We start from the raw sequence: 12,172 nt of genomic DNA, 5'->3' as shown, positions 1-12,172 counted from the left end.
TGTCAACACGGAGACCAGGGAATATTTTCCAAAGCATAATTGTCAGCGAATAGAGCTGCAGGAAGAATGACATTTGAAATGTGGGTAAACAGGAAGGCGCTAAGAGCCTACAGCCTGAGTCAGGGTCAATGCAAGAATTACACTCCAGAGTGCAGATACCTCAGCTAGCCCAGACTGAGGAACTGCTGTGGCTAGCAGCCTGGCAAAACCACACAAAGCTAGTTTCTGTGCTGCAGTGGTCATCATGTTCCCTTCCTGCATGAGAGTTGTCAGGCTCAAAAGTGCGCAGAGGCAAAACCCTTCACAGGCTCATTCACCCTCCTGAGAAGCAAAGCCCATTAGCATCAAGTTTTCTCTCTTTTTCTTTCTAATAATAGAGTTGAAGCTCTAGCATCCTAAGGATATAGGAAATACAAATATGGTAGGGAAAAATAATATCTTATTAGAACAACTGATATACTCAGAAAAAAATCTGCTACACAGTACTTTATTCTGACTGCTAGTTAGAACCGAGAAGACAAACTATTTTTTCCAGCTGGGTCAATAGTTCTGGTAGAACATACTACCTGCTTAGGATGGCTGCATATGAGAAAGAATAATTAGTTATCTCTAATAAAAGGAATAATAATTAGTCATTTTGTGTTATGATATTCATTAGAGTGTACAGAGAAACAGAGACAAATGCATTTGAATAATCTCGTGTTACATTTTAACCGATTAAAATTCTGTAAGAAATACCCAAAGAGCTCAAGAAGAAAGAGCAGAAAGACAGGAGACAGGTGAAAGCCTAGAGCCCAAACTACATGGAATGAAAGACTCTTTTCCTTCTCTGAAGCTTCAGCAAGGCTTCCTTCACCTGCTTGTTCCTCAGACTGTAAATCAGGGGGTTCAAACTGGGGCTGATGAGACTGTAGAAAAGGGAAAGAACTTTCTCCCTCCCAGATGAGTTATTGCTCCCGGGCCCCATGTACATGAAGATGGCATTTCCATAAAACAGACCCACCACAGTCAGGTGGGAGCCACAGGTGGAGAAGGTTTTGTGCCATCCTGGCACAGAGCGGATGCGCAGAATGGTGGCCAGGATGTGCAGGTAGGAAATTAGGATTAAGGCTAAAGGGAAGAGGAGGAAGCACACGCAAACAGCAAAGATCAGGACTTTATTGGCAGTAGTGTCAGTGCAGGCCAGCTTTAAGACAGCAAGGATTTCACAGAAGAAGTGGTCAACCTCACAGGGGCCACAGAACGGCAGGTGTAAAGCCAGAGAGGCTTGTAATGTACCAAACACGAACCCAAAAGCCCATGAAACTGTGGCAAGAGTGAGGCATACCCTCCGGTTCATGATGACGGCATAGCGGAGGGGATGGCAGATTGCCACACAGCGATCATAAGACATCATGGCCAGCAGCACGCACTCTGTAAGTGCAAAGATTAAGTAAAGATGTATCTGTGTCCCACACCCAGCAAAGGAGATGGTTCTGCCTTGTCCAAGCAGGTTCCTCAGCATATGGGGGACATTGTTGGAGGCGTAACAGATGTCCACAATGGAAAGGTGGCAGAGGAAGAAGTACATGGGGCTGTGGAGGCGGTAGTCCAGGCAGATAAGCACAAAGACAAGTGCATTTCCCATCAGAGTGGCAAAGTAGAGGACAGAGAAAAGGCCAAAGAGGCAGAGCTGCAGGGCTGGGTTGCTGGAGAACCCCAGGAGGATGAATTCTGTGACAGTTGTTTCATTCTGCATGCTGTGCTGGAGGTGAAGCAGCACAAACTGCCACCACGGAGATCTGGAAGGGAAGGAGCAAGGAAAAGAAAGAAAATTGAGAGTATTCCTAAGAATGTTGTGTCCTTTACTCTTTACACTGCAGCTCCCTTCTCCCTGTTTTTCCCTCTGACTCCAGTGCATACTGGAGGTGCATACTACCCTCACCATGCTCAGCGATGTAGATCTGAATTGCAAGCTCTAATCTCTGCACAAACTTTGAGCAGTTTTGAGCAACCTTGCACAACTTTACTGCCTAGCTTGCCCTTGATGTCTTTCTTTTTCTGGGTTGGTTGGTTTTTTTTGGGGGGGGTGGGTGGGTGGGTTCTCTGTTGGAGAAAATAACAGCTCTCTATCATGATGAAGATTGCAGGTGTTGATTAAAGTGAAGTCAGAACATTTTCAAAGCAGCTATTTGAAATTAAGTTCATATTAAAATGAATGCACAGTTCACAGAATAATTCCACTTTTACCATTAAAACAACTAGCACTTCTAATCCATTGCTCTGTCCTCTTTACCTTAGTGAAATGCATTCATATTGAATCCTGCAGTTGCTTGATCTGTTATTCTGTATCTAACTTCACTTCAGATTGCTGAAGAAACTGAGACCTACACTTGGATGTACAGCAGATAATTTTTGCTAAAAGAATGTTACTAACATTTATAGACAAGAGTTTCCTTACCTGTAGCATCTGGACAAATGTGATTTGTTCAGCTCCGTGTTTTTGATTAGGGAAACCTTACTAGAAAGTTCTGTGTACTTTCTCAGACAACAGGCGAAACAAAGAGCTGTTCTGCTCTGTTCAGCTCCCTACATTCACTTGTTTTTAAAGCCAAAGTTTTCCATGTAATGTGTCTGAAGGGACACTGTTTTGATTGCCAACAGGCAGTACAAAAATTAATCTCAAGTATAAATCCCCAGAGTTCCACACCTGAACTCTGGGGATCCGTCCAGAAAGTAAACACCACTTTATTCTGAAATAGACATGGCATTGTACTTAATGGCATTGTACTTTACTGGCCCTTCATTCATACGGGTTTCTTTTCTGTTAAACACAGTCTCCTCCATTGCTTTCCCCTTTATGCCTTCACTGCCTCCCAGAATTTCCCTGCCTCCAACAGTGTACAGAGCTTTTTGTTTCTGAGATTCTAGCATAGGATAAATCCTACTGTTAAGAGTTGCCAAATCCAGTATCTCGATGCAGTACAACACTGCTGCAGCTCCATGTCCCCGTGTTCAACCAAGTAGTGAGACTGAGCATGTGTTTTCCAGCTGGCACACATACACATGCATACATACACACATATGCCCTGTCACATAGATCCACACTGACTGAAAACAAAGCCCTTGCAGAAATACAAACAGCACAAACAGCCTTGATCCTGTTTCCTGTCAGGATAATCAGGATTAAAGACACTCAGTGGAAAATATATACATATGTACACACAGAAGCCATACGGATCCCATCAGTAGCTGACCTTAGACAGCCTGTCCAGTACTTGACCCCAGGAGCCCATGGTCTCCCAGCTGCCTCAGGTACAAAACCACACACTTGCAAACAGGTCTCTTCAGTAGCTGTTCCAGACTGTCGTGGTTTAACCCCAGCCGGCAGCTAAGCACCACGCAGCCGCTTGCTCACTGCCCCCCCACCCCTGGGATGGGGGAGAGAATCAGGAAAAAAAACTCGTGAGTTGAGATAAAGACAGTTTAATAGGACAGAAAGGAATGAAAAACAATGATAATGATAATAATAATAATATGACAATAGCAATACTAAAAGAATTAAACTATACAAAGTAAGTGGTGCACAATGCAATTGCTCACCACTCGTTGACCGATGCCCAGTTAGTTCCCGAGCCGCGATCCCCCCTCCCAGTTAACTCCCCCCAGTTTATATACTGGGCATGATGTCATATGGTATGGAATAGCTCTTTGGCCAGTTTGGGTCAGCTGTCCTGATGGTGTCCCCTCCCAGCTTCTTGTGCCCCTCCAGCCTTCTTGCTGCCTGGGCACGAGAAGCTGAAAAATCCTTGACTTAGTATAAACACTACTTAGCAACAACTAAAAACATCGGTGTGTTATCAACATTCTTTTCCTACTAAATCCAAAACACAGCACTATACCAGCTACTAGGAAGAAAATTAACTCTGTCCTAGCCGAAACCAGGACACAGACCTACAACCTTACCAGATCCCCTGGTCTCTCCCACAGCTGGCTTGGGCCTCCCAGTCCCTCCAGACTCTCAGACCCTCTGGTCTCTTCAGTATCTGGCCCAGACCTATGGCCACTCCAGTCCCTGGGTCCCAAGCTCCTTATTCTACTTGCTGTCTAGTCCAGCTTGATGCTCACTAGCAGTTGTACACACTGACATACACACCCTCACAATATGCACACACTGCAGCCTCCACAGCTGCTGGTGCCTCAGGTCGATGGTCCCCTATGGCCCAGGGTCCCTTTCCAGTTGCTGACACTTAGACCCTACACACAAAGTAGAGACATCCTCACTCAGGAAAACAGAAATGGAGTTTAATAAGGAGATGGGACGGATTGTGGTGATATCATGGGCAACTCAGAATAAACAACAAGGTGTAGTGTATCTGGATTCTGGGTTTTATTTAACAACCAACAAGATTAGCCCCTACTTGATTATTTCTCTCTCTCACACACACATGCACGCACACACGCATACACATGAGCTGATGAGATTCAGCACATACACAGTGCTACAACCCAGAGACCGCAACTTCCCTTCCCAGCAGGGACGTTACTGCAGGTCTGGGAAGGTCAGGCAGAAAGTCGCATTGGTTCCTGCTGTGCAGCTGCTCGCCGTTACCAGTTTCGGAGGTTGCTGGTCAAGGTCCCTGGGCATCCCCTGGCATTTGTCTCCATGCAGCTCTCTGGTCTCCAAGATCTTCCCCCTCTTCCAGGATATTTCCTCCAGCCAGGATCTTCACCTTTTTCTTTCTGGATCCTCTTCTTCTTTTCAAGATCTCTTCTTCTTTTTGGGAACCCTTCTTTTTGGCATCACCTCTTCTTTCTGGAACCCCACACCCCCAGGTTTCCCAATCTAAATTGTCTATGTGAGTATTACAATGCCTGATCAGCCTCCTAATTAATGATTCTGTCTCTTATCTCTTTATTAATTGTAGGATTCAGGACATGCCACTTTTGCTTATTCCAGGTGTTACCAAAATTTGCAACCAGCCCATACTTGCTGCAGTTAGCAAGAAGCAGGCTTCTGCTTGACAGTTCAGAATTCAGTTTCAGACATTCACACACAGACCTTGCCATACACACACACCTAGTCCTGTGTTGCCTGTTCACATTCACAGTTTAAGCTATTTTTTTGTCTACAACAGGTGTTCAGAGGCAGGGCATGGCCAAACAAGTGCATTTTCCCCTTCAGTCTGTGAGGTAAGCAGGGGAGAGTCAATACTCGATACTCGTCTGGTGGGTCTCATACCCAGACAATGGGGTCGATCCCTGTCTTCTGACAGCCCTGGGAAAAGCCACATCAGGGTGCTCCGTTGCCTCTGCTTAGGTTACTGGGGTTCCTCTGCCTGCTATTGCTCCTTTGTACTCCTTTGTGTTTGTGGAGATGAACCTTTAACCACACAGCCTAACACCTACAACACTGGGAAAATGAGAGGCTGGAGAGGGTCCAATGTTGAAGGTTGTTGATGTAAAATGCTGTTTGTGAGAGGCAGGAGACCTAGCTCACCTGCTTGTTCCTGAGCTGCTCTATAAGAAGTACTGTGTGCAGTATGCTCTGTTAAACAGGCTGTGTCTGCGTCTGACTGCATTGTCCTGGCTACAGCACCCTGTGCTGGGGGAATGCCACAGAGAGCAAGGAGGATGCTTCTTCCCCATGAGCAACTGAGGATGCTCAGCTGAGTGCTGCTGCAGGGGCCAAAGTGGGGCAGACAAGGAGGGAGGGAAACACAGGAATGAGGGAGCTGGGAGTAATAGGGCGGACTGGGAGATGTCTGAGAGGATCAAGAACCCTGTAAGCACAGGAAGAGCTTAGAGGAGATTTGATTTGAGGCCCTTTGGTTAACCATCCCCTCAAGATGTGGATCTTCTCTAGTTACTGAGTTACCTTGCAGTTTAACAGCCTGTTGTAGAGATCCTGACTGGGAGATCACGGTACATCAAGGAGTTAATGATCCACATAACAGTTAAGCTGAGTAGGTGCAGATCTGTGCTGTGCTGTACATGCAGTGTGGTCTTCAGGCTGTGTCCCTACACATGTACCTTGGCCTCAGGATAAACTTAGCCAGTTGATTGTAACAGAGGAGCCTACAGGCAGCTCCTGCTTGGTACCAGCGATTATGCCACCTGCATGGTCCTGCCTTTATCTAAAGTGCATCAAGAAGTCCTCATGTGGACATCCTTTATGAACAGAGTTGTTTTCTTCTAAGAAAAATTGTATAATATCTTGAATGACCAAAAAGGAGGAACTTCTCTACAGACAGGATCTGTACAGTGTGCCAAGGGGAAATCCATTCGGGGTCTGTCCGATGCTGCATGAATGCAGGGTTCCCAGCACCTGAAGGGATATAAGTTTTACTTGCTACGTATATGCCTCTTCTTATTCTATCTCATTAAAACAGCAGTTTTATTAAGTCATTTATTAAGTCATTCTTACTGAGATCCAGAAAGAACCCTGCACCATCTCCCTCTCTCATCTCATCTCCCTCCCCAGTGCAGAACATGTGCGTTCTAGTGAAACCTATCAAGGGTAACTTTTGGGATGCTCTCTGCAGGGTAGGAGGGGAGAAGGTTTGATTTCAAAGCTCTGGCCAGATCCCAGTGTCGTTGTAGTGTTGCCATGAGCAGGAGGACAATATTCCATACACACAGGGTAGACAGAACAAGACATCACCAGCTCATTGTGCAGAGGTGAAGACTGATGCTAGACTCGTGGAAATCCATCTTTCTTGCTGTTACACAGCCTCTAATTCAGTGATGGAAAAGTACCTGTGATGGAGACGAGGTCGTCTAAAATACTGTGTCACCTTCTAGGATATTTAGTCCCATTCTGTCCTCCTTCAGTCTGCTGGAGTGTGCCCATAGCACAATTTAACTCCACTTTTGAAGTATCCTGGCCTTATTCTGCCCTACAATCAAACAGTGACACTATTGCTCAATTATTCACAACGTGCTGAGCTTTAAAGCCCCTCTTGTCCCAGGCACGCAATGTCACCTGAGATTTCCACCGACTCTTACTCATGCCCCAGATTCCCACTTAACTGCTGACACCCCATCAGCATTGCCACTGGTGCAACCTACTCAGCGTAGCTCTCACCCTCCCAAAAGGGACCAGCAGTGAGGCTCATACTGCTCCAATGAGCATGGCCCCGTCCAGAACGTGTCCTGTTACAGTCAAAGATTGACCAAGGCCCTACAAGGCCCCTCTGACAGTCAATGCAGCCATGTGAACTGGTATGGTGAGTGCAAGCTGGGCTGCCTTGGAAAGGTTTCCAAGTGCCTAGAGCCAGGGCTGGGGAGACAGGTGAGGTGAAAAAGACGTATACCTTCCTCCTTAGCTGGTTTCTAGCCCTAACTTGGATATTTTGGAAGAACTCATGAGACAGGTGAGGTTCAACAGTGTCTCAGACCTCAGCTCCATAACTGTTGCGGTGGTAATCAGTGTTGTGAGTGCTTATTTTCTCTTGAAAGTCTTCTGATATTTGTGGTTCTCTAAAAGCCTAAGCTTATGGCATAACTGGATTTCCTAACAATCTTAGCTATATTAAAATTTCTTGAGCTCATGGTTGGACAGGAAAGCTTGCAAAGATTATGCAAGTCTTTCTGAAAGGCTGCTAAACTCTTCCAAGTTTACTGAAAAATGCATCTCATGGTTTTAAGACAATCTCCTTGTGCTTGGGGAAAGGAAGGCCATGACATAGGGCATTGGAGATAATGACTGGAGCCTGATCCTGCACCCACCCAGTTCAGGAGCTTCTTCTGGACTACAGTCCCTCAGAGTATAGCAATACTGCACAATAGCTTCCAATAGAAAGCTAAAGCTTAAGAGCACAGCAGGAGTTTTAGGACTGTAACACTGTTGTCTGGTGCATGATCAGCCTTCTGCATTTAACTTAAACTGTCATTCACAGATGTGCCAATGCACATCGAATGATTATCCTGATATCAGGAAAACTCAGCTGGTGACAGGGGAGGTTACTGAATCTCATCATCCTATTCCGTATCAAATCACATTTTTGACTGCAGTTTTGCATGTTGTGAAAGGCACACTACTAAGTCCTAAACCTATTACTCCTGGGCACACTACATGTGTGGAACTTTACATCTGGTCCGTCCATACTTTTTCTCATGGGAGTGATTTTAACCCCTTGCATACCTGGTTGCAGGGCTGGAGCCCAAGTCCTGTTTCCACTAAGCTCATAGAAAAGATTTGTTTTCACTTCCAGCCTCTTAGAAATCCTTGATCCACTTATTATTCTGCTCGGGGCACTATAGGAGATTTAGTTTGTCTATTGTCTTTTGCCATTCCCCATTTGCCATATCACCTTCTTGGTTCAGAACAAACTTCTCAGTTATCTCTCTCAGTGCCTTCCCACCTTGTGCCACTAAAGCCTGTGGAATAGTCCCCAGTTGCAGGAGCTCTGAAGTAATGCATATCCTTGTATTTCTCGCTATTGAATTATATTAACCCAGAGAACAATGCTGGACATTTTATGCTGATTTTTTTTTCCATTTCAGTCTGTTCAGTTTTGGAACATGGAAAATTAGAACATGAAAAATAAGGAAAAATGTAGTTTGCTAAAAATGTAACCAAGAAGTTAGTAATGAAACCAGGTCTAAGCTTACATGGAAGGTTGAGATTATGAACTATCAAACAAATCGAAATAACAAGGTCTGAGAGATGGCATTTGTTTATATTCTGAACTCTCGAATGACAATTCTGACAGAGTTAACTCATGGGTTTCTGGTTTATGTCATAATGGCATATTGCGTTTGGTTGACTCATTGATTTCCTGGATCAGAAGTTTGCCTTGTGACTTGCAACTCCAATTGCGCTAACAAGAATTTACCATGTTAATGTACTTTGCTGTTTGCAAATAATACCAAAGAATTGTTAAAGTGTTCTTGAAAAATATGCATTTATTTGGGTTTGTGCATTAGACTGTGTGGAAGGAATCTTCCCCAGCCCGCACTTGAAAATGAAACAGTTTTCCAGTCATAATATTAAAAAAGACACTTTTGATAATTTTGAACAAAACTTCCCCTTTTTTAGGGAGAAGAGCTTTTAATTATAATTGCATTGAAGCTTTCCTTCATCTGTTTTCTTTAATTTATCAATTAAAACTGTGAAGTTCATAGTATTTTATTATGTCCCAGTGATGACACTGTTACCAATTAGCCCTAGGTTTTGATTTACCACAAAGACTATGTCCCAGAGGTCTCACAGGATGTATAAAGGTGTGACTTGTTTGAATTGCAGGTATTCAGAAGACTTGTTCTAGACCCTGCATTTCTAACAGCTAGTTTTTCTCCTAATAGGAATGTAGTTACGAAGTCTATCCCCTTTTTTTCCAGTCCTTGTCAGGGAGATAGGAAAAATGGCTACTGACATCTCAAGAAAGACGTTAATGGCAAGACTGAGCAAAGTTTGCATCAATCTGTGATTTTAGAGTTGTCATCAGAGGTATGTTTCTTTAGGTAAGAAATTCCAGCAGCTTCTGCAAGTCAGCATTCGGTTTCTGATATTACACATGTAGGTAAGCTGAAACATAGGTTCCTGAGAACTACAAAGTTCCTGGTGATTTCTAGAGCAGTGCAACTAGTGTCAGTGATGAAGGATTTAGCCCTATTTCTTTCTTTTATACCACTATTGGTTTGAAAGGAACAGTTCCCTGGTTTTGCCTTTCCTCATATTTCACTCTGCATTGTGATGAAGCTGTTAATTATAGCCAGGTTTTACTTAAAACATTAAAATGTATTTAAATGAGTTAATATATGGCACTAATGGCGCTAATACTGAAACTGAATGAATCACTGGCTTGTATTATCTGACATTACTAGCTTTTGAATATTGAACCATAGAAAGAAATGGTTCCTATGTTGAAAGGTTTGCTGGATTTTATTTTTCAATGCTAGATGAACAGTGAAGATTTTGTCCAAGCATAAAATCATCTTTTCCTTTCCCTGTATTTGAACTGTCTGTTTTTGAATACTGTTGCACTTCTAGACCCTCTAGTCCCAGAATATCAAAATTCATTATGTAGTGAGATAAGCCATTGGGAATTCAGCCTCAAAAAAGCCCCAAGTGATTTTTACCCTGTATGTTCAGTGCTGTTAGACTGAGCTGCTATTCTGACTTCGGAGTAAGATACCAAACTTGGTTTTCTTACCATTTTACTTCATACTGAAGGAACAGCAAAGAAATGTTTTATAATACTACATTTAATAATATTCCTAAACTGAAAGGAGAGTTTGCAAAGAAGCAGGGAACTTAAAAGGAAACAAAGTTCTCTTGCTTACTGTTATTATTGCTTCACTGTAGAAATACTATCCATTTGTGTCAGAGGACTACTCCCTGCTGTTATACTGTGCTTTGGGGATTATGAAGGGGAAATGGTTTTGTTACTTTTCTCACCATTCATGTCAGATTACTTTTTGTCAATGATGTCTTTCTAGATCAGAAACTTTATGATGAATGAAACCAAAGTGATGGAGTTCATCTTGATTGGATTTTCAGATTTTCCAGAACTGCAGATTCCGTTATTTGTCTTTTTTTTCCTGACTTACCTGGTCACTCTCACTGGAAATGTCCTGCTAATGACAATTATCAGGCTTCATCATCATCTTCACATCCCCATGTATTTCTTCCTTTCCATTCTCTCTTTTTCAGAAACTTGTTATACATTTGCTGTCATTCCCAAGATGCTGGTAAATTTAATAACAGAAGAAAAGTCAATTTCTTTCACTGGATGTGCTCTTCAGATGTTTTTCTTCATTGGCTTTGGAGGCACTAACTGTATGCTTCTAACAGCAATGGGGTATGACCGATGTGTGGCTATATGTAAACCTTTACATTACAAGGTCCTCATGAATGACAGAGTCTGTAGTCAGCTAGTGGCCTTTGCAACAGTGACTGGCTTTACCTTGTCCTTGATAGATACCTACTTTATATTCACATTGCCTTTCTGTGGAGAGAAGGAAATTAATCACTTCTTCTGTGACATGGCTCCTGTCATTCAGGCAGCTTGCACAGAAAATAATGGAATTGAGATAGTAATTTTTATTTTTTGTATTGTGGTTGTGTTTGGCTCATTCTTGTTGATTCTTCTCTCGTACGTTTTGATCTTCAACACCATTCTCAAGATCCCCTCTACTGAAGGGAAACATAAAGCCTTTTCCACTTGTGCCTCCCATCTCACTGTGGTTGTTGTGCACTTTGGGTGTGCCTCCATCATCTATTTAAGGCCCAAATCCGTCTATTCCCTAGAGGAGGACACTCTGATTTCTGTCACTTACACTGTGGTGACTCCCTTGCTGAACCCTGTGGTTTATACCCTGAGGAACAAGGATGTACACTTGGCGCTTTGGAAGGGCTTGAGAAGAAAATTGTGCACGTGGATGAGGTGAAGGGAGCTCCGTGAAGTTCTGGTGTGAATGGGCTCTCCCCTTAGGTAGATGGCTTTTTTTGTACTTTGGCACTGAAAAAGCAGCATACGATTCAATTTAGAATAATGCTGGATGTCAACCTGGATAATCCTATGATAATCTGTATTAGGAGAAATTGCATTACTAAAAGCTGACCTGCAGCCACCACTTGCTGCCACCTATATTGCTTACTGTTTTGAGCTGCTAAGGGAGCTGAAAAGACCATTGTGATGTACTGAAGACTAAAGCATTAGCATGGTACCTACAACTTTTGGATAACTGGGTCTGTAAGAGAGCTTCACTGCCTTCATTATCCTTTCTTATCCCCATGTTGGCTTTCACTTCAGAGCCAGAGATAATTCCTGCACACACAGACTCGTAGAAGAAGTTAGACTGGAAGGGACCTCTGGGGGTCACCTGGCCCAGCACCCCATTTCTGAAGCAGGGTACCTCCTGACGCACGCTCCTTTGCACAACTGCATGATTCTTGCCAGGCCCTGAGATCACCAGTGCGGTCCTGAGGAACATTATTCGGTTCCTCATTTGGTACCACCCTGCAGAGGGAAGAAGAAGAATGGTCTAGTCTTTACGACCCAGGTGGGTGTAGAGCCGTTCAATGAAGTACGAGTCTCCTTCAGCCCAGCTGATGATGGCCTCTCCTCTGGGAACAAAGCTCCTGGAGTTTCATCAGACCTGTGGCACAGTGTGCCCCTGGGCCCCCGATCTGGTGGCTGTTAGCTCCATGTCCATTTATTCTCCATTTGAGCTGAGAAAGTCA

The 12,172-nt window shown here is 43.7% G+C and overlaps 2 protein-coding genes across 2 annotated transcripts; one reads left to right on the top strand and one right to left on the bottom strand.

Annotated features, from left to right (window-relative positions):
- Positions 1-799: 799 nt before the first annotated feature.
- Positions 800-1,738, bottom strand: LOC127025800 (olfactory receptor 2A1/2A42-like). The gene has a single exon (XM_050910919.1). It carries the CDS (start codon positions 1,736-1,738, stop codon positions 800-802), a length of 939 nt encoding a protein of 312 aa, XP_050766876.1.
- An 8,693-nt stretch (positions 1,739-10,431) lies between these two features.
- Positions 10,432-11,376, top strand: LOC127016327 (olfactory receptor 10T2-like). Its single transcript, XM_050896780.1, has one exon. It carries the CDS (start codon positions 10,438-10,440, stop codon positions 11,374-11,376), a length of 939 nt encoding a protein of 312 aa, XP_050752737.1. The 5' UTR covers positions 10,432-10,437.
- The last annotated feature ends 796 nt before the right edge of the window (positions 11,377-12,172 follow it).

Source organism: Gymnogyps californianus, chromosome 1, assembly GCF_018139145.2.
Source record: "Gymnogyps californianus isolate 813 chromosome 1, ASM1813914v2, whole genome shotgun sequence".
Taxonomy (NCBI): Eukaryota; Metazoa; Chordata; class Aves; order Accipitriformes; family Cathartidae; genus Gymnogyps; species Gymnogyps californianus.
This window is presented reverse-complemented; position numbering and strand designations above follow the sequence as displayed.